At 44.0% G+C, this 22,788-nt stretch overlaps 1 protein-coding gene across 3 annotated transcripts; it reads right to left on the reverse strand.

The window, feature by feature from the left end:
• Positions 1 to 225: 225 nt before the first annotated feature.
• bud13 (BUD13 homolog) lies at positions 226 to 21,269 on the reverse strand. 3 transcript variants are annotated; one of them, XM_043676429.2, is made up of 11 exons: positions 21,053 to 21,267; positions 20,606 to 20,699; positions 19,553 to 19,637; positions 14,037 to 14,091; positions 12,597 to 13,291; positions 11,921 to 12,201; positions 8,702 to 8,816; positions 5,842 to 5,980; positions 4,169 to 4,353; positions 2,763 to 2,844; positions 226 to 481 (listed from the first exon to the last, which is right to left on the reverse strand). In XM_043676429.2, exons 1-11 carry the CDS (start codon positions 21,157 to 21,159, stop codon positions 388 to 390), a joined length of 1,932 nt encoding a protein of 643 aa, XP_043532364.2. In that variant the 5' UTR covers positions 21,160 to 21,267; the 3' UTR covers positions 226 to 387. The 3 variants fall into 3 exon arrangements, with proteins under 3 accessions (XP_043532364.2, XP_043532366.2, XP_043532365.2); XM_043676431.2 differs by having other exon boundaries at positions 19,553 to 19,650; positions 21,053 to 21,098; XM_043676430.2 differs by lacking the exon at positions 5,842 to 5,980 and having other exon boundaries at positions 21,053 to 21,269.
• Positions 21,270 to 22,788: the final 1,519 nt, after the last annotated feature.

Here is a 22,788-nt window from a genome sequence, read left to right on the forward strand (position 1 = left end):
GATTTTCAGCCACAAAATATTAAAAACTTAAATTCAAATAAATTCCAAAGTAAATTCAGATTTGGAAATAATGGCAGCAGAGTATCGAATAGGGTATTGGTGACAGGGGAAGGAGAAGAGAGAGCGAGCATCTGACATGAATTGCCTACTCAATTAGAACCACAGGTATTCGCTGTCTGAATGATAGATGATCAAAATGACAAATCTCAGAACAGACTTTACCCATACAGTACAAACTTTGTATTCAAAAAGAACAGAATGTTAACAAGAGTAAAAAGATTTTCATCATAATTGTTCCCAGATATTCGGACCCCACAGTTTCAGTGAAGGTTTTGTATATCTTATTCTGCAGAGAGCCTCAGGAGACGCCGAATCTCAATCAGCAGTTTACATGTCCTCCACACTCCATTTGTATGCAATCTCCTGCACAGCCTTCTTGTCTGCCAATCTCGCATAACGTTTCTGTTCAAAGCCATTTGATCTGAAAGTTTAAAACAAATGTTCTTTTAGGGGTGTAGTGTGATCAGATACGTTATAACGCATGACTAAATATAATTTTTCACACTAAAGTAAAGGACTGCAAATGCTGTAAATTTGAAAAAACCAAATTGCTGCAGAAAGTCAGCAGGTCTGGCAGCATCTATGGTGAGAGAAGCAGAGAATATTTTGGGTCCAGCACTGGAGGGTCATTGGACCCGAAACACTAACTCTGCTTTCTCTCCATAGATACTGCCAGACCCACTGAGTTTCTCCAGCAATTCCAGTTTTTATGTATCATTTTTACAGTTAGGTTATTTAGATGCAAAGTCTGGACAAGTTCCTCTTACCTAGAGAGACCTGGGCCGTGTGTGAGAATATTCACAGCTTCCAGGATCGTCCTTCAACTGAACTCAATCAGCATGATCATTTTCAAGGATCCACAATACTCCTTACCAACAGTAAAGGTTTTTTGTGTTACTTTCCACACTCTGGATCACTTTTTGTATCTCTTGGCACCTGTTTTGTCAACCGCTGCTGCTCTTTAAATTTGTTCTATTTTCTAAAATCTATCTTTGCGTGTTTTTTTTTGGTTTTGGCTTTTTCTTTGGTACGTAGTGCCCTTGCCCTTGAGGGATATAGATTTGTTTCAATTGATTCAAACTGTATTTTGAACTCTTCCAACTGGTCTTTTTTTAAAAACCCATAAACAGATTTGCTCGGTTTATTGTAGACAAGCTGTGTGATTATTACACTGACAGCAATTTTACCTACATCTGAATCAGTAGTTGCTTCACAATTCTCCTCGTTAAGCATACTGAACATGATCACACTTTGGTTACTATTTGATAAAGGTCACTGCACACATTTAGGTTGTTAATTAAATTACACATTACAAAATCAGGAAACAACTGAAATTATAAATCATGCTGAACTAGAGACATTTCTTGTTGTAAGCTCATTACAAACTGAAATGAGATGAGCTAGAGATTTTAGCTCCTGATAAACATTATCAACTGCTGCCCTGCCAATGTTTCAGATAGAGTCATTCCTACACCCTATAGGTCACTATAATGGGCTGTTAAGCTGGCTAAGACTATGGATCATCAGTGACAACTCAGTGATTTCATGTATGTTTCCAACTGAAGTTGTGTCTAGATCAAGATTAAAACAAGCTCATGCCATGGTTAACTAGGCTGCTGAATGAACAGTTAGTGTGTTTAAACCAAGCTTAAAGTGTAACCTGCAGGCAGGATCAGATGAATAACTATTCCCCAACTCCCAACTTACACATTTTTGGCAGTACATTGAAATGAAATGTCTTAGTCACAGGTTCAACACTACCCAGCCGCGGCTGCAGATAATCCCTTTCAAAACTGAGATTGAATTTGAGCTCAGAGGTCACCTTGACGAACATGTCACAAGGCAGACATCTGCAACATTGTGAAGAAGTGCAGCAGTCCCTGGGACTAGGTGCTGCAGAGGAACTGCCTGCTTCGTAGTTTACGGACACATACAAAACACTGACCCACTCTCTCCCACATTCTGAAAACACTGACCCACTCTCTCTCACATTCTGCTTTCCATTGTTCTCAACTTCCATGGGTGATCCAATCTGTGTACCACAAATGATGGTGGAATCAAGCTTAAATGAATTGAATTAGTGGAATGGAAAAATGGTAACCATGATAACTACTGATGATGACCATAAAAACCTATCTGGGTCACTAACATCCTCGAGAGGAAATTGTCAGTCTACATGCAACCCCAGACCTAAGGAAGGTAGTTAACTCTTTACTGCCGTTCAGTTCAAGGGCAGTAAGATGTGAGCAATGAATGCTGACCTTGCGAGCAACCTCCATCCTCCTGACATTTCCTGTCATTGTGTTGCATTCTGAGGTCTGTACACTGCAGCAGCATCAGGAACCGGACGTCAGGATATGCTCGGTCGATCACTGAGCACGGACAGGGCCATGCAGCTTACAGTGAACATTACCATGACAGGCACATCCTGTGGAAGGCTAAATCAAAACCTCGACTCTATTGACCTCCTCCGTGCCTGATCCCTTGCTATTTCAGTCGATCTTTGCCATTTTTATCATTACCCTTCTAATTCAGTAACTTCCAGTTACACTCTGATCCTTCAACCCATCAGGCATTTCTGGAGCAATTCCTGCTGAACCTGTTCAGAAAGACTGACCACAACAATTTGTTTAATTTGGAATGATACAATTACTCCATCCTACATTTTACTGTACTTTTAAAATTTGAAGTTGTACTGTTACCTGTCGACACCATCCCAGCGATATCCAGGTTGGAGATTAAACCTGTTTGGAGGGGGCGCAGGGCCACTATACACTGGTCTCGCTGTAAAGTAATTAGACTCATTTAGCAAGAAACTGTCCCAGCCCTGTACTCAGTAAAAGTACCATGCCTAAAATTCAGCCCCCCACCACCCTTGGACAGTACCATGTCTAACACCTCCAGTCTTCTCCATATCTACAGACTGCATCATGTCTAAACCTATCCTCCACTCCAACCCCAAGCCCTTGGACAGTACTATGTCTAAAACCGCCAGCCCTCCCTGCACTGTCAGACTGCACCATGTCCAAATCCACCCCACCCCACATGCTTGGACAATACCATGTCCAAAAGCCCACCTCCACATCCTTTGATTACACCACATCCTGCCCCACACCCTGAGACAGTACAATGTGGCAGCCATGTTGGCAATGTGTTTACCTGTTGACACCATCCTAGCGATATGCAGATTGGAGATTAAATCTGTGTGGAGGGGTTGCAGGGCCACGATACAGTGGTCAGGGGAAGGCAATGGCCTAGCAGTATTATCACGGGACTGTAAATCTAGAGGCGCAAACGTGAGGACTGCAGATGCTGGAAATAAGAGTCTCGATTAGAGTGGTGCTGGAAAAGACCTTCACCAGGGCTTTTGCTCGAAATGTCGATTTTCCAACTCCTCTGATGCTGCCTGACCTGCTGTGCTTTTCCAGCACCACACTAATCTAGACTGTGTTAATCCAGAGACCCAAGTAATGTTCTAGGGACCTAGGTTCGAATTCCATCACGGTAGATGATGGCGGTAGGTGGGCGGCACGGTGGCACAGTGGTTAGCACTGCTGCCTCACAGTGCCAGAGACCCGGGTTCAATTCCCGCCTCAGGCGACTGACTGTGTGGAGTTTGCACATTCTCCCCGTGTCTGTGTGGGTTTCCTCCAGGTGCTCTGGTTTCCTCCCACAGTCCAAAGATGTGCAGGTCAGGTGAATTGGCCATGCTAAATTGCCCGTAGTGTTAGGTAAGGGGTAAATGTAGGGGAATGGGTGGGTTGCGCTTCGGCGGGTCGGTGTGGGCCGAAGGGCCTGTTTCCACACTGTAAGTAATCTAAAAAAAAATCTAGATGGTGTAATTTGAACTCAGTAAAATCTGGAATTAAGAATCTAATGATGACCGTGAATCCATTGATGATTGTTGGAAAAACCCATCTGGTTCACTGATGTCCTTGAGGAAGGAAAGTGTCATCCTTACCCAGTCTAGCCTACACACATGACTCCAGACCCACAGCAATGTGGTTGACTCTTAACTGCCCCCTGGGCAACTAAGGATGGGCAATAAATGCTGGCCTGGCCAGTGATACCCTCATCCCATGAGTGAATAACCAAAACACCTATGCACCATTTTTATTTTTGGCTTCTTTCTCCTTCTTCTTCCCGAGTAGGCCAGCCATTGGGTCTCCATCTCGCAGTTTCTCACGGAGGAAGCGATCCAGGTCCTCGTCATCGATGTGCCGAGCAAGCGGTTTCTGCATCTCGTGAAGAGCATCCTGGACATTCTTTCTCTGCTGCTCTTCCTGAGCCACTCTGAAACAGAGATCAGAGAGTGAGGGCGGGAGGGGTGGGAGAACAGAGAGCGAAGGGGGAGGGGACAGAGAGCACGAGGTGGGGGAGGGGGACAGAGCGAGCGAGGGGGACAGAACGAGCGAGGGTGGGGAGGGGTCAGAGACAGCGAGGGTGGTGAGGGGGACAGAGAGCACAAGGAGGGGGGAGATAGTGCCAGATTTAGGGGAAAGATCAGGGCATTGCTCTTTGGCTGAGGTGGATAAACAGCAAAATGAAATGGTTTGAAAGGGGTTGAGGTGTGAATGAATTGGGAAGAGGGAGGATCCAGGAAGAAACCCAACATTACAAATTGAGTGTGTGACAGAGAATAAACCAGAGGGGAAAGTTGGGTAGAATGTTAAAATGTAGAATGGTGAAGAGAGTGAAGCAATTATTTTCCAGAGAAAGCTAAATAGAGCAAACAAAAATGAAAAATGGTGGCCAATGTAAAATTTTAAAAACTGAAGGCATACAGACTCCTCGAAGAATAAAAAGCAAGCAAGAAAGAAATTAAACAACGAATTAGAGGAGCTAAAAGGGCCATGAATTGTCCTTGGCTAACCGGATTAAGGAAAATCCCAAAGTACCATATACATATGTAAAGAGCAAGAGGGTAGCTACAGAATGGATTAGCTCACCCAAGGACAAAAGGAAACGTATGATGGGAGCCAGAGGAAGAGGATGAGGTCCTTAATGAATATTTTGCATTGTAATTCACAAAGGGCATGGTGGATGGGGAATCCAGAGAGTGTATGTTAATATTCTGGGACATGTTGATGTATTTAGAAAACAAAAATGGCAACAGTGGGTAACTTGAAAAGTATTTAGGTAGGCAGATCCCAAGGACCTGATGGGATCTATCCAGGGAGGGGAGGGAGGAAATTGATGGGGTCTTCTATAAAATCTTTGCATTCTCTTTAGTCACAAGAGTTGCCAGAGGACTGGAGAACAACCAAGATTGTTCCTTTGTTTAAGTAGGACAACAGGGATAATTCGAGTAACTTCAGGCCAACGAGCCTTAAGTCAGTGGTAGAAGAATTATTGGAAAAGGTTCTTAGAGACAGAATTTATTCACATTTGGAACAATATGGGCTTATTAGCAATACATAGCATGGCTTTGTGTGGGGAAGATGTATGCCACAGACTTGATTGAGTTTTTTAAGGACGTGACAAAGACAATTGATGAGAGCAGGGTGGCAGATGTTATCTATATAAACCTAAAATCCTTTGACAAAGTTCCTCATGGCAGGCTGATACAAAAGGCAAAGTCACAGGGGATCCTCAGTGAGCTGCTCAGATGGATACAGAACTGGCTTGGTCAGAGAAGACAGAGTAGCAGTTGGCACTTCTCTGATTGGACCAGTGGTGTTCTGTCTGTAACAGAAAACTCTATCACAGTTAAATTTTCCCAGAGTCGCCCACAGCTCAGGTAGTGGCCATTGCTCAGATTACGTGCTCTCTTACTCTCACCCTTTGCCCCACTGGGCATATTTTTCTTGCTTTGCTGCTTTCTCCTCTTCTTTCTTCTTACGCTGAATTCTCTCCTGGTCTAAGTCCCTCTTTTTTCCTGATTTGTCTCGAAAGACAGTAGTAGCATGCCTAGAATCATCTTCAAAAGCAGAAGAAGAAAAGATTTCAGCATCATCAGACAGTGGCCCTAGCAAATATCCAAAACCCTCATTCCGAGGGATTTCACATTGTTAACTACTGTCATGGGATGAAGCAGAAGCAGCAGTGAAATGGTTCAATGGGCGTAGGGAAAATATAGCCCAGGTTGTTCTGGAGTAACAGGGGTGGCAGCTGTCCATCGCTCCCCTTTTTAGGGGCATTATCAACACACACAATCACATTTTCCCACAGCAGCTAGTGTGAAGCAACAACGTAAAGTCACGAGTAGACAGGACTGGTCAACTTCCAGCAAATACACACTTACTTCATTACCACAAGTTTAACTTGCCTATGAAAATTTCAGGTCTTTTCCTGCAACCCTTGTGTAAAACAACTTTCAGATCTCCCATTATTCACATTACTCCTGAACAGGTATTTGACTTCACTTAGCTAAAATGACCTCTCCAATTTTCTCATAAAAGACCCTGCCTCATTCTGTGAAATATTGAACGCTCCTGTGTATATAAATGTCTTACAACTTCCTTTCCATTCCTTTTTAAAAGCATAAAATGGATACAGAATAAGAGGCGGCCATTTGGCCTATCAAAACCTTGTCCAGCCACTCGTATAGTCCCATCCCAACCCTTTCCTCAAAATGGTGGACATTCTTGGGTTTTTAGAAAATTATCCAATTCTCTCTTGAAAGCCATGATGAAATCTGCCTCCATTGAAGCTCAGTCAGTACATTCCTGGGCCTAATTACTGGTTGCATTAAAAAGCTTTTCCCCTTTGGTGCTTTTACCAATTAGCTTTCATTGCTGTATTGTGGTTTACATTCTACCAATGGGAACTGGTTATCTCTATCTTCTCTGACAGAACCCTGATGATTAGGAATATCTCTATTTAATTTCCTCTTCTCTTGTGTTCTCCATAGAGAACAGCTCCATCCTCACCAATCTAGCCACATGCTTCACTCCCCAAACTATTCTGGTGTATCCTTCCTCCACTAGTCAAAGTCTTGCCAAAACTCTGCGCCATAACTTTACATAATATTCAGGTGAGGTGAAAGTAATGCATTAAGAAGGTACTAAGACATAAGCCCCTTGTTTTTTGTATTTAATTGCCCCTCTATTTCTAAAGCCCAGGATCCCATATACCTTATTAAACTCACAGTACAGACGGTTTTACACAAGTCAACCCTCACTACTGATTTCCCCCACCTGAGGAGAAACTTAATTTACTAATGCAATCCTCTTCAGTTTCAGACCCATTTTTAAATCTCCTCATTCCTCTGCTCCTGTGAGAACAGTCTTCAGGGCTGCAAACTAACTGTATCCTATTCATGGTTTGTACAAGATTTTTTATTACCTCAATCTTCTTGAATATAAGGTACACATTGCATTGGTTTTTTGCAAGACTTCAAGCTGCATTCACACTTTCAAAAACATTACTGATTTAAATCAGTAAAGTTCTTTGTCCTTCCAATCCCTCAGCTTATTTCGTCCATGCACACATTCCTGTTCTCCCTCTCACACTTTTGCCACTTTAAATTGCAACTGCTTCCTCTCTGACCATTCCACAAACCTGGTCGTGTCCTTCTGATGTCTTTAATTGTTCTCACAATTGTTATTTAATGATTCAGTAAACTTCTAAAAACTGCTTAAACCCCTATGCAAGATTTGCCTAACCAATAGTGTTATTGGGTTAGGCAAAATTACTGAGCTGTATACTAGGTGATATCAGCAGTCTCACCCAGTCTGTGCTGTCAGGGAAGGAAAATTATTGAACAGACGAGCTGGAAAGGTCAGAAAAACAAACGGATTTTGGGGTGCCTGTCCACAGGTCCCCGATGTAACAGGACAGGTTAATAGGGTACTTAAGAAGGTGTTTAAGACACTGTCATTATCAATCAGGGCACAGATCATAAATGCATGGAGGTTATAATGGAGCTGTACAAAACTTTGGTTTGGCCAACTTTGAAATACCGCATGCAATTCTGGTCACTGTAGTACAGGATGTGATTGCATTAGACGGGGTGTAAAGGAGGTTCACCAGAAGTTGCCTGGGATGAAGTAGCTTGGCTACAAAGAGATGCTGGATAAACGGAGGTTTTTTTTCTTTCGAGCAAGAAGTTTGAGAGGGAACTGATTGAAGATTAGGAGGGGCACAGGCAGGGTGGCCAGAAAGCAGCTGTTCCCCTTAGTTGAAGGGTCAATAACAAGGCAGCATAATTTTAAGGGGAAAGGCAGGAGGTTTCAAGGGAACTTGAGCAAAGGTTCTCACAGTGAGGGTGTGGAATACACTGGCTGAGTGGATAGATGAGGCATGCAATCTCCCAACCTTTAAAAAAAATACATGGACAAGCATTTAAAATGTCATCACACTTACGCCCACCTGACTGCAGAGTTAGTGTATCTTTGGCAGTACAAACCCAACAGGTTGAAGGGTCTCTTCTGTACAGTATGATTCTATACTGGAGCTATAGTTAGTCTTAATTATGACTACGCAGGATGATTACTTCCAGGGTTGAATATTCAGCAGATACTAATCAGCTTCAAACATAAAAAGTAAGAATCCAAGAGGATGAGATAGGTGTTGAATGCTGGGGGAGGGGGTCATGCAGAGATAGGGAGATCCAGACAGGAAGAATCATCAGGGGAAAGAAGAACACAGGAGGGTGTAACTGTGTGCCTGTGGGGATGGCCTTGAGCTCAGTCAATACCTGCGAAACAATCTGCTGCTCGCTCCCTTTGCCTTCGGTGTTCTTTCTCTTTCCTCAGAATCTCTGTTGATATCAGACCAGTCTGACCCCCCGAAAGCATCTCATTCCCTTGTGACTGAAACACATTTTAAAAAATTGTCAGTCCATCAAAATTTCACAAATCTGTTTTTGTGTTTATTTATCAAACACAAGACCAAGACCGTCGTGTCTTAACAATCAGCCACTGATTCAATGCCAGCACCTCCATGCTCCATCAACTCCCTGATCTTCATTTGCAAATGACACAAAAATATGTGGAAAGTCAAGTTGTGAGATGGATACAAGGCGTTCCCAGAGAGTTATTGATAGATTAAGTGAATGGGCAAGAAGTTGGCAAGTGGAGTATAATGTGGGAAAATGTGAAGTTGCTCATTTTGGAAGGAAGAACAGAAGAAAATGGAAGAAAACTGGAGAAAGCTGCAACACAAGGTGACTTGGGGAGAATTGTACACAAAACTAGCGTACAGGTGCAGCAGGTAATCAAGAAGGCGCACGGAATGTTGGCTCTTATTTCAAGAGGTTTAGAATACAGTGGTAGGGAAGACTTACTGCAACTTGTACTAGGTGCTGGTGAGACCACATGTAGAGTACTGCGAGAGTTTTGGTCCCCCTATTTAAGGGAAGATCGTATTTCACTGGAGGTAATTCAGAGAAAGTTCACTGGGATGATCCCCAGTACAGAGGCACTGTCTTATGAGCAAAGATTTAACAGGTTGGACTTTAGAAGAATGAGAGGTGATTTCATTGAAAAAGTTTGATTAAGGGGCTTGACAGTAAATGCAGAAAGGATATTTCACTTCAGTAAAGAGTCTAGGACAAGAAGTCATAGTTTCAGAATAAAGGGATACTAATTTAAGACTAAAGTGATGAGAAATTTCTTCTGAGAGTGAAATGCCTTTGGAACTCCTTATCACAGAGAGCTGCGGGGGCAAATTCCTTATGTATATTTAAGATTCTTGATCAGTTGAGGAATCAAGGGTTATAGGGAAAGGGCAGGAAGGTAGACGTGAAGAATGTCAGATCAATCTTCATCTTACAGAATGGTGGGGCAATCTTGCAGGGCAAAATGACCTATACCTGCCCTATTTCTTCTAGTCCTACAGTCACTAGAAGTACCTTGTTTGAGAGTAATGGACATAAACAAGAAACTCAATTAATTTATGAGGGTAACTTGGCATCATAAAGCATCTTTGATTTGATCTGAAACCCTTATAAACTTTTTAAGTCTACTTTGCAAAAATGTACCGAAATCAACCACTTGGCTTGGCAGATCCTTGCTGGTGTTTATTCAGCTATACTGCACTGGTTTTTTAATGTCAGCCCAACAACATACCTTTATATTTATGTAGCTTCTCCTTACAGGTACTGAAACAATTCAGCTCACATAGGAGCGGGTTCCATATTCTCATCAGTCTCTGGGTAAAGATGTTTCTACTAAACACATTATTGGATATATTAGTGACTGACTTATTTACGGCCCGTGGCTTTGGCCTTGTACACAAGTGGAACCTCACCACTCAGTCTCCCTTAGCAACCACTTTGGTAATTGTGGTCAGGTCACCCTTCTCTTTCCGAAACAGGAGTGTTTAATCTTCCAAAAAGCAGCTTTAACTGTCATGAACAGTCTTCAGGATGGATAAACTAAGGACTGGGAGCATGGAGAAATGAACTGGGCCTATAAGGTTTAATGTAGTAATCCCTCTTAATCCCCAGTTATTGACAATAATAGAGCTTAGCTTCCAGACCGAGGGAGAATCCAACAACGAACCAATAGCATTCTATCTAAATTGTCAACCACACAACATTTAAACAGTACAAAAAAGCAAATGACAAATACAACAATTCACAAACCTCGCAACAACAACAATTTTGACTGCATTGTCACAGCCTTGAGGATGCGTCGTCATCCTTGAGGTTTTATATACCTGTTCCTGTGTGTCACCGAGGGATCAGGGCGAAGTGCAGCATAAATATATTTTAAATGTTTCACCCCTGAATCTAGTGACCATCACTCAAATTCTTTATTTTCTGCTTGTAACTAAGATTCAGTACCTAGGTATCTTTGTACTCAAGATGGACTCGTAAATCTCATTCAATTAAATGAGAAACAGGTACATGGCAATGGAGAGTCCCTAAGTTAAGGGAAGAGCACCAGTCATATGAAGAATAGTTCTTACAAAGTAAGGAGGAAAACTAAAAGCAACTAGACAAATATTTATGAACACAGTCCTTTTGTTGATAAATAAACCTCTGCCTCAGTAAAATACACTGATGGCATCAGCACTGATCTATTAAGGATCAAATCTATCTACCCCACAGGAACTTTATGGGCGGCATGGTGGCACAGTGGTTAGCACTGTTGCCTCACAGCGCCAGAGACCCAGGTTCAATTCCCGCCTCAGGCGACTGACTGTGTGGAGTTTGCACATTCTCCCCGTGTCTGCGTGGGTTTCCTCTGGGTGCTCCAGTTTCATCCCACAGTCCAAAGATGTGCAGGTCAGGTGAACTGGCCATGCTGAATTGCCCGTAGTGTTAGGTGAAGGGGTAAATGTAGGGGAATGGGTCTGGGTGGGTTGTGCTTCGGCGGGTCCGTGTGGACTTATTGGGCCGAAGGGCCTGCTTCTACACTGTAAGTAATCTATATCTTTGCCTCCAAATCCCATCAGTTTGATAAAACACCCCAAGATACTTCACAGAAAACATCTTGAGAATGCGAAGGTCTAATGCTAACAGACCACGTTTGCAGTTTCTGTTTACAGTGGTTTTCCTCACAATTTCCTGTGAAACCTCAACTCTTCAGAGTGACCTTGAAGTTTATAAAATCATGAGGGGCATGGATATAATGAATGACAAAGGTCTTTTCCTTAGGGTGGGGTTCAAATCTAGGGGGCATATTTTTAAGTGAGTGAAGAATTTATAAAGGACATGAGGGGAAACATTTTTATTTTTAAAAAAAGTGGCTCGTGTGTGGAATGAACTGCCAGAGGAAGTGGATGCAGGGATAGTTACATTTAAACTCAAAAGGATTGGAGGAATATGGGCCAAACACAGGTGGGTAGGAGTAGTTTAGTTTGGGAATATGGTCAACGTGGACTGGTTGGACTGAAGGGTCTGTTTCCATGCTGCATGACTCTAACGGCTCATCAGTTGACAAGTTGCTCGCTACTTCCAACCACTTACCTTTCTGCTTGGACTCATGTCCCAACTGGCCCCTTGTCCCCTTGAGGAAGCCAGCTTACTGGAAGGCAGGCCGTGCCGAGCAGGTGACAGCTCAGAGCTGTCTGAGCAGAGCGTATATTCCGTATCAGCTGCCCCTGGCCTCTTCCTCCGTGGTGGTGACAAGTCAGAGTCAGAAGAACGCTGACCCCTCTTTCGTGGAGGTGAAAGGTCAGAATCAGGGTGCTGCCATCTCCTTGGAGACCCAGTGGTTCTCCTATTCTTTTGTTTTCTGGGGGACAAACCTGGGCAGGAAAATTTGCCAAAGAATAAATGTTTTAAGTCCTTTACTTAGAAATACTGCTAAAGCAGCAAGCAGATTAACCGCACCCCGCATCATCAACACAAAGTATTTCATTTCCAATTTCATTTCTATAGAACATTTGTATAATTTTTAACAACATATGTGATCTAAGTAGGGTCAAGATGTTGAAATGTCTATTCCTACTCCAATTTTGGATGTTTTATAAAACTGTCAAGATTATGAAACTAATAGAATAGCCCTTGCACAGAGTCCTCATAGGCACAACAGACTGAATAACCTCCCTCTGCAACAATCAATGATGCAGCACCCCAAACTTTCCAAACAATTATTGCCAAGTCAGAAAGCCTCACCAGGGACTTGCTAATACTCAGATACCTTGTGCGTTAGCTCCCCTCCTTCCTGCAGCTGTTTGCAAATCCAAGGAACCACTTTGTCTTTTCCGAGGAGGAGACAAGTCAGAGTCAGAACAGTGTGCAGCATTCCCAGCTGACGAGGAATCTGAGGAATCATGACGTTTACATCGAGCTGGTGATAAGTCAGGGGAACTACTACGAGTTCTTCTAGGAGGCAAGTCCGTAGATTTGATGTATTTCTCTGTGTTTTTAGAAAGTTTTCTGGGAGGTGAAAGGTCAGGAGAACCGTGGCGACGCCTCCTGGGAGGTGAAAGGTCAGGAGAATCGTGGCGACCCCTCCTGGGAAGTGAAAGGTCAGGAGAATCATGGCGACCCCTCCTGGGAGGTGAAAGGTCAGGAGAATCGTGGCGACCCCTCCTGGGAGGTGAAAGGTCAGGAGAATCGTGGCGACCCCTCCTGGGAGGTGAAAGGTCAGGAGAATCGTGGCGACCCCTCCTGGGAGGTGAAAGGTCAGGAGAATCGTGGCGACCCCTCCTGGGAGGTGAAAGGTCAGGAGAATCGTGGCGACCCCTCCTGGGAGGTGAAAGGTCAGGAGAATCGTGGCGACCCCTCCTGGGAGGTGAAAGGTCAAGGGAATTTCTCCTTGTTTTTCTCTCAGGAACCTGAGGATCAGTTTCAATCTTTTTTCTTTGTGCAGACTCAGAACCTGTTATCAAGCTAAAGAAAATAAAGAACACGTCAGTTTATCAAAATAAAAAGCACAAAATAAAAACTACAAGTTCAATAACCAGAAATATTATTGCTTTTATTTTAGCTTCCCTCAATCTGGTAAAATTAGTTGGGAAAGATTCCAAATAGAAACTACAAGGCACATCCACACAGAGACCAGAAACAATAGATTAATCACCCCAAACACAGAATTTGCTAAACTCTACAATACAACCTGAAGGATTCTCGTGATACAGTGGTGGTGTCCTTACTGCTTGCCCATGAGATCTGGGTTCAAGCCCTACTTGCTCCAGAGTTGTGTAATTATCTGTCTGAACAGTTTGATTAAAAGTATATATATATATAATACAACTGGCCACTTGGTCCCACTAGTCAATGCCAATATTGATATTCCATTTCTTCTCACCCCTCTTCATCAAACCGCATCAAATATCCTTCTATTCCTCTCTCCATTACCCAGCTTCCCTTTAGACATTCCCTGCTTTTCATCTCAGCCAGTCCAAGTTTCACATTCGCACCACTCACTGAGTAAAGAAATTTCTTCTGACTTCTCATTTGGAAATTTTAGTGACTGTTTTTAAATTATACTCCCCCTGGTTCTAGTATGCCCTACAACTGAAAACATTTTCTTGATATAGCCTGTAACCAACTTCCTTCATACAGATGCAAAGACGACAGTGAGCACCTGAATCTTCAAACACAGATAACATAGCGACAGTTATACAGTACTCACCCATCTTGACTTGCGTGTAGGAATACATCAGGATCTTGGAATTCTTCATTTGCATCTTTAAAGAAAATAAATCACAAAGCTAATGATGAATGCAACAATGCACTTTTCTGTATTTTGTTTTAAAGAAATCAAAAGATCACTAAAAAGGTGTGATTGGGCTGGTTTCCATCTTTTTCTCTTATGTAGTGGGAAGAACTGGTCTTAGCTACCAATTCAATTATCACGGAATTAGACTGAACTTCATTCCAGTGAGAACAGGCACAACAAATTGCTCAAACTACGGGCAGCAGAGGAAACAGCATGTTACTAAATGCTGAAACAACCCGAAAAGCATGTTGCTGACCCACAGAGTTAAAGCTTCCAGCTGCAGAAGCAGTGCTGTGTTAACTGATAACAGCATCAAACTGCTGTTTAAGTATCTCTGCCCTAATAATGTTCAGCCATGTTGCTTCTGCTTATTACTGAAGCAGCATTCCAAAGACTTGCAAACCGCTGTGAGAAAAAGATTCTCATCACTACCTTAAGTGGATGATTATTTTCAAACAGTGATCCCTCATTTTAGAATCTCCTACAAGCTGCCTGTTCACAATTTGTTTCCTCTCTAATTGACCAGGAGAAGGAGTTGGTGGGACTCCTTCTGGCACTTCTTTAATCCTTGTGCTAGAGTTACATGCATAGTGGCGCCAGGGAGATTGTTACAAGATTTGGCACAATTGCTGCCCCACAACTGGACGTATTGATGGTCATCTTTCAAATCTCCATAAACTTCTGGAGCACTTTTTATAGAATGGAGGGTGGAAAATGTAACCCACTATTCAAGAAAGGAGGGAGAAATAAAGCAAAATAACTGACCAGTGAGCCTGACATTAATAGTGGGGAAAATGCTCGAGTCTATATAAAAAGACAAGATAACAGAACATTTGGTAAGCATTAACTGGATTGGCCAAAGCCAGCATTGGTTTATGAAAGGCAAATTATGCTTAGCAAATCTAACTGACATTTTTTGATGATGTAACTAACAGAATTGATAAAGGAGGGCAAGTGGATGAGATGTATTTGAATTTTCTGAAGGCTTTTCATAAAGTCCCTTGTAAGAGGTCAGTGGGCAAAGTTAATACACTTGGCATAGGGGGTAATATATTGATGTGGATTGAAACTGGCTGGCAGGCAGGAATCAGAGTGTGAAAATACATGGGTCTTTTGTTTCGAGTGGCAGGCAGTGGTGACTGGTGTACTGCAGGGTCAATGTCTGGGCCCCAGCTATTCATAACATATATAACTAACCTGGATGCTTTGCCACATAGATTAGATTCACTACAGTGTGGAAACAGGCCCTTTGGCCCAACAAGTCCACACCAACCCTCCGAAGAATAATCCACCCAGACCCATTTCCCTCTGACTAATGCACCTAACACTGAGCAATTTAGCATGGCCAATTCACCTGAACTGCACATCTTTGGATTGTGGGAGGAAACCAGACCACCTGGAGGAAACCCACGCAGACACGGGGAGAATGTGCAAACTCCACACAGACAGTCACCCGAGTCTGGAATTGAACTTGGGTCCCTGACGCTGTGAGGCAGCAGTGCTAACCACTGAGCCACTGTGCCGCCATCACTGTATCTCAATACATGTGTCAATAATAAATCAAATCAAAATTGTTTCTCTTGTAGGCTGTCATGTCTCATTATACAGTTATTTGGGCTGCTTTACACTGTTCAGCTTTTGCTTTGGCATTTCTCATTGCTTCCTTATTTCTAGGACTTTACATGTAGATTTGGCTCAGTTTGAAACACTCTTCTGTGTATCAGAAGTTAATTAGTTCAAACCCAAATACAGGCATCAGTGCCATTTTGACAGCTTCACTGTCACAGATGCTACCTTTCTGAACAGATATTAAACAAAGGCCTTTCATGTATGTTTAAGTGGAAGGAAAATCATTCCTGATACTTGCATTCCCTCAATGTTCTGCAAGACATTTGTCTCTCATGCAATGTCACAAAACAAGTAATGTTCAATTCCTCTTCACTGTCAACACTCACTTCATTCATTATTAAATAGTGGGAGCAAGGATACCGGAAACTCTTCACTCTTGGTCTTAATAAACCAACAGCAATGAAAAAAGCAATTTGGAATAAAAAAAACTAACATTGGCTGATTATGGGCACTGCAAACTTCATCTCTTCTGAGGAAACATGACAAAAGACAAGCAACTGGGACTTGGGTTTCACTCTTACAACTCAGATACACTAGTAAACTGTAAACTGCAAGTGCCTTTATCTTCTTGTCTGTATGACATACACCCCCAGCCTCTTTGTAAAATGTGGAGCTTGAGAAAGTACAGCAGGTCAAGCAGCATCAGAGTCGATGTTTCGGGCAGGAGCCTTCATCAGGACCGAGGAAGGGGAAGTTCATTGTGTGTCTTGCGCACGTTTCTTGTAACTTTCTTTTGGCGGGGGGGGGGGGGGGTGGCATTGGTAATAAAACTCCACCCTCTTTACTCAAGAAAATCTTGGAAATGGCTCTCTTCCGTTTTTGATCTTGTTAGCTATTGTACTTCAATTAAAATTAGTTAACTGTTTAAAAAAAACACTTGTTGCAACTGACCAACAGGGTATGAAGACAAAAGAGCCATGCCCCTCCTCACCTTGCTGCAGTGGGGGAAATGGGGGTTTGGGGGAAGGAGTAGCCTCTTAGAGGAGAAGAGAGAGACGGCTATGAACGTGAGGCGATAGATCTCACTTTCACACTTCTAACTTATTTTATTTATGTATGTGATTTCCCAACCCTTACTTTTAAATATTTTTATATCTTAAAACCCTCCTCCTGGGTCTGACTTAAGTTTCAAATTATTGCTTAAACAACATCAAAAGAAAGAAGTTAAATCCTTTCCAATGGTTTTCTTCCTCCTACACTATATCCTACTGTAAGTAGATACTGGACAACACACTTTAACACAAATATATATGCTATGAGGAAAGATTGGTAGTCACTTGAGCTTAGAAGGATGAGGGGGAATCTGATTGAAACATAAAAACATTTTAACAGGGCTGGTCAGACTAATGGAAGGGAGGGCATTTTCCCCTGGTTGAGGAGTCCAGAGCTAAGGGACAGGACTGAGAAGAAACATTTCTACATTCAGAGGGTACTGTACCCGTGGAACACTATCTTAGAAGGCTGTCGAGGCCAAATCACTGAATATATTCAAGAAAGAGATAAACTTTTATATTTTAAAGGCATCAAGGAGTAGGGAAAAAGTGTGAATATGGCATTGAGATAGAGGATCAGTCATGATCATACTGAATGCTGGAACAAGCTCAAAGGGCTGAATGGCCCGGTGCCGCTTTTTTCTTTGTTTCTGTACTTAAGCTCCTATGTAAGAGGATGCTTCATTGCCACATCCAGGTCTTTCAGTCAAGTCACTTTTTACTTTTCTAAAATTTAGCCTATTCAATCATTCCTCATAATATGGCTGCCCATTCCAAATCTTAGTCTGGCAAACTCTCTGAACTGTATCCAGTGGCTTTACTCTCTTCCTAAAATAAGGAGAATATAAGAACAGGAGTGGGTCATTCAGCCCATCGAGAATGCCCCACCATTTAATATAATCACAGCTGATCGAACACATCAGTGCCTTTACCCACTTGCACCGTAACCCAAGACGCCACTATTAAGCATAAACCTTTCTCTACATTAAACATGCTCAAAAACCAAGTTTTCACAGTCCTTGTGGTAGTTAATTCCAAAGTTTTACAATCCGGAGTTTAAAAAAAAACTTTTAATATGTGACTCCTAAGTTGCATGACCCTTCCTTGTAAATTGTGCCTCTGGTGCTGGAATCCCCAACCAGAGGAACCATCGTACCTGCATGTACCCGGTCTATCAAAAGAATGTGGTATGCTTCAGTGAAATCACCCTTCACTATTCAAAAACTCTAGACAATGTACAGACCCAGTTTGGCATCTCTCTCTTTAGGACATTCTCACCATCTCAGGAACAATCTGGTGAACCTTCACTGCACTTCCTTTCTGGCAATATCTTTCATGAGCTAAGGAGACAAAACTGCACACATGGTCAAACCAAATTCCGACACAAGTGAAGCAAGACTTTACCACTCCAGCACTCAAATCCTCTTGCAGTGAAGGCTAACATTCCACTGGCCTTGCTAATAGCTTCTGTACCTCCACATCAGCCTTCAGTGACATATTGACGAGGATGCTTAGGTTCCTTTGTACATCTATACTTTATAACTTCTTACCATTTCAGAAAACTTACATGTGTTTCTCCTGCCAAACTGGAGGGTTTCACAGTTTTTCTTCATTATATCCCATCTGCCATTCTCCACCCCCCCCGCCCACCCGCTCCATTCGCTAAACCTGTTCAAATCCTCCTGAAACTATTTTCCATCTTCCTCACAACACACATTCACACTAAACTTTGTATCATCTGCAAATTTGGAAATATTACATTTGGTGCCTACTCCTAAATCATTGATATATAGTGAACAGCTGAGCCCAAGTACTGTTCCTTGTGGTACCCCACCACACAGCCTGCCAACGAGAGAATGATCTATTTATTCTTACTCTGCACGTTAGCCAATCCTTTAGCCATGTGTCTTAATTTTGTTAACTGACCTTGTCTTATCATTTTCCATTCACAAATCCATGCTGACTGCCATCTCAGATTATCACAACCTTTATAACAGATTCCAGCATTTTCCCACCTTGAGATGTAATACAAACAGGCCTGCATTTCTCTATTGCCCCTCGCTCTCTTCTTAACTACAGTGTCATTTGCTAACTTCCAATCTGCAGGAACCAAAGTAATACTGTACACAGTATTCTATACCTGATCTCCCCAGTGCTCTGTATAACTGATGCATAATTTCCATGCTTTTGCATTCATTTTGTCTTGTCATAACTGAGAACATTCTCGCTAATGTTTTCAGATTCATGTACTAGGACACTCAGATCCTTGTGCATCTCAGCTCTGCAATCTCGTAATATTTACATAATTAAGTTTTTTTTATTCTTCATCCCAAAATAGGCATCTTCTTGTGTCCCCATATTATACTTCACTTGCCAGATGACTGTCAAGTGGATTAGAGCTCTGTGCCAAAACCCAACAAGGCAACTGACAATTACTTTTTTTGTACTAAATTGTAAATGAAAGTGGTGGATTATTGCAAAAGCCCAATTGGCGAATGCCCTTTTGAGAAGGAAACCTGCCATTCTCACCCAGTTTAGGCCTCAAAGCAGCTCTAGTTCTTCACCAACATAGTGGACTCCAAACTGCCTTGTGAAGTAACCCAGTCAGAGTGAATATATCAAACCACTTGCATCAGCTCAAAGGGGCAGCTCACTACCAGCTTGTCAGGGAAATGAGATGAATGACAATGCTAGCCTATCCAACTATGTTCACATCCAATTAATGTATTGATAATACAATAGCCAATTCAAAATTCAATGCATAGAATGAAACCCAAGTCTTTTTAAAAATGGCACCTCACTACTTACCTCCTAAGATTTTCCACTTATTGCTCAGACGGAATTCCTCCATTTGTTGAACAATTTCAGGCCTTTCATCAATGAACTCTGCCACCTGAAGCAACAGGCTGGAGATCAACACAGAAGTATAATACAACAACAATCTGCATTAACATAGCATCTATCATGTAGTAAAAGAGCCCCAAATTGTTCTCAGGAATGTGATCAAATAAATCCTGACACAAGACATTAGGTCAAATTACCAAAAGCCTCATAAAATTTAGGTACAAAGCTGGACCCAAACAGTTCAAAGCACAGCATTATGGAGTGAATGTACACAGTGATAATTTTAAACATCCGCTGTCATCCAATACATCAAACAGCATATGGGCAAGTTCAGAGAATAAGACTCCTTCTCCACTGTACCTATCAAAAAGCCAAAGATTACATACAGTGATGCTCCATCTACACTGTTCCCACTAAACACACTGAGCAAAGCATTCAAACTCAGTCCTAAGGTCAGTTGTTTCCTAATACACAGCAAGACATTTTCCACAGCAGTCTCTCACAGAATCTAAGAGTACAGATAGAAGCTTTTATTTCATTCTACCTGTATTGGGTCTATTAAAAACTTATCTAATTTGTCTTGCATCCTCACTCTTTCCCTCATTATCCTGTAAAACCTTCCCCTTTGAATATTTATAAAACTTCCAATGGAAAGTCACTTCTAAATCTGTGCCCACCACCCATTTTAAAGTACAACAACTTTCTGTATTAAAAGAAATTCTCCTGTCACTTCTGCTCTTAAGTGAGAGTTATCGAATTGGTTATAAGCAAATGTTCAGCAAGCTTTAGAGAAACTGGGATTAGCTTTAGAGACTGGTCAGATGGACCATAAACCTTTTCCAGCTTTGTACTTCCTCCTTTCCCAATCTTGCAGGATATTGGCAATTGAATTTAAAAAGTCTCATCATTATTGAAGTAGCTTCAGCAGCATTAACAGTAGTCACAGTGTTGAGTCCTTAGTTATTTGCTGTCAAGCTCTGCAGTCAGTTAGTCCTCTGAATAACCTGTTCCACCTACCACAGGGGCTTCATCATCCTCATCCTCTGCTGCCTCTTTCTCCTTCTCCTTTGCAAGGCTCTTCCAGGTCACATCATCATCCACAATCCGCATTCTGTAATATAACAAAACAGAGGCTTTCAACTGACAGACCTAGGCCCAACACTGTCCCTGATCTAGGGCAGGCAGAGTACAAGTAACACCTAACATGAGGAGAACAAGGGGAAGCTGACAACACCAGATTACAAAACCAACAAGCAGTGCGTATACAGCCCCGCTCAGACACGAGCTGCAGCATCTGCTGATAGTTTACTGTTGGATACGGATGAAGATCAGACCCGGCCCCTGGCTCCCTCCGCCTGTGGCGTGAGGGACAGTGGCCTCACCCACAGGTGAGAACCAGGCCTCAGGCCTCAGGCCTATCCCGGTCAGACCGGCCGCTTGCGCTGCTCCCTCTGCGGGCCTCACCCTCCGCCTTTAATCTTCACTTTCCGCTTTCTCCTGGTCCGCTTGTGGCCCGGCTCCGCGCCGCTCAGGTACCGCTTCAGGTATTCCTCCTTACTCAGGCCGGCCATGGCCGCCCACACCGAGGCCCGGGCCCGGGCCCCGCGGTAACTAACCCCGAGGCTCCCCAGGCCCCGCTCTAACGGCACTAGGCCTCAATCTTGATCACTCTCTCCTTGAGCTCCCCCGACACTAACGGCCCCACCCCCACGCGCTGCCGGCCCCACCCCCACGCGCTGCGGCCCCACCCCCGACACTAACGGCCCCACCCCCACGCGCTGCCGGCCCCACCCCCACGCGCTGCCGGCCCCACCCCCACGCGCTGCGGCCCCACCCCCGACACTAACGGCCCCACCCCCACGCGCTGCCGGCCCCACCCCCACGCGCTGCGGCCCCACCCCCGACACTAACGGCCCCTCCCCCACGCGCTGCGGCCCCGCCCCCACGCGCTGCCGGCCCCACCCCCACCCGCTAACGACCCCTCCCCCACGCGCTGCCGGCCCCTCCCCCACGCGCTGCCGGCCCCTCCCGCGCTGCCGGCACCGCCCCCATGCTCTAACGGCGCCCCTCCCCCCTCGCTCTACCGGCCCCTCCCCCTCATGCGCGACCGGCCCCTCTTCCCCAAGCGCTGCCGGCCCCTCCTCCCACGCCTTGCCGGCCCCTCCCCCCACGCCTTGCCGGCCCCTCCCCCCACGCGCTGCCGGCCCCTCCCCCCACGCCTTGCCGGCCCCTCCCCCCACGCCTTGCCGGCCCCTCCCCCCACGCCTTGCCGGCCCCTCCCCCCACGCCTTGCCGGCCCCTCCCCCCACGCCTTGCCGGCCCCTCCCCCCACGCCTTGCCGGCCCGCCGCCGCCATCTTGCTGCCTCATGCCCCGCCCCCTCCGCCGTGAGGAAGCTGCCGATGGTGTAATGGCCGCCGCGTCCCGCTCTCTGTTTAAATTACAACAATAACAGCAGCTCCTCCACATCGGGAATATTGTTGTGAGGGATACATCCCTGTCCATGGACACCTTCCGCGGGTGATCACAGAGACCTTGGGATCGATGGCACTGTTTGTTTACTATGTTCAACTGCATTTATATAGCGCACTTTATAGAATTCAACAACCGTCTGTCTCCAACAAGGAAAGGAAGACAAACTGAGCAGATTGAAAAACTCAAACTGGGCGTTCATAAACTGGGACATTAGCAGGAGAATTACTTTTAGTCATTTTATTAATTCATAACACCTTCAGGGTAAGGGGCTTCGACGTTTCGGGCATAAACCCTTCATTAAGTAGGAGCCTCATTCCTGACGAAGGGTTTATGCCTGAAATACCCATTCTCCTGCTCCTGGGATGCTGCCTGACCTGCTGCGCTTTTCCAGCACCACACGCTCCACTCTGATCCCCAGTATCCGCACTCCTCACTTTCTCCTAATGTCAGGGTAAGTAGTACCAGAGGTACGGACACCATCACTGTGCCACAAGGTGCTAGAAGAGAAATTAGATGTCAGCATCATTTGTAACTTTATTTCCAGGTGTGTATCTCAGTCCCTGATCAGCACCACACCCACACATCAACCATGAATCAATTACCGCAGGATATCTGAATGCCAACACAGCTAGTGGACACACCTCTGGTAGTGCACTCAAGTCAAAACATGTGGGGCTGGAAAAGCACAGCAAGTCAGGCATCACCCCAGGAGCACAACAGTCAAAC

The sequence above is a fragment of the Chiloscyllium plagiosum genome, unplaced genomic scaffold (genome assembly GCF_037043375.1).
Source record: "Chiloscyllium plagiosum isolate Xiang-an unplaced genomic scaffold, Cpla_swu_hap1 HiC_scaffold_29, whole genome shotgun sequence".
Lineage (NCBI taxonomy): Eukaryota > Metazoa > Chordata > Chondrichthyes > Orectolobiformes > Hemiscylliidae > Chiloscyllium > Chiloscyllium plagiosum.

Coding starts and splice junctions, on each gene's coding strand:
- bud13 (XM_043676429.2), bottom strand. CDS start 21,159: ATGGCCGGCCTGAGTAAGGAGGAATACCTGAAGCGGTACCTGAGCGGC. Junction 19,638..20,605: donor AGGATGATGAAGCCCCTGTG/GTAGGTGGAACA, acceptor CTGTTGCTTCAG/GTGGCAGAGTTCATTGATGA. Junction 13,292..14,036: donor CTACACGCAAGTCAAGATGG/GTGAGTACTGTA, acceptor TATTTTCTTTAG/CTTGATAACAGGTTCTGAGT.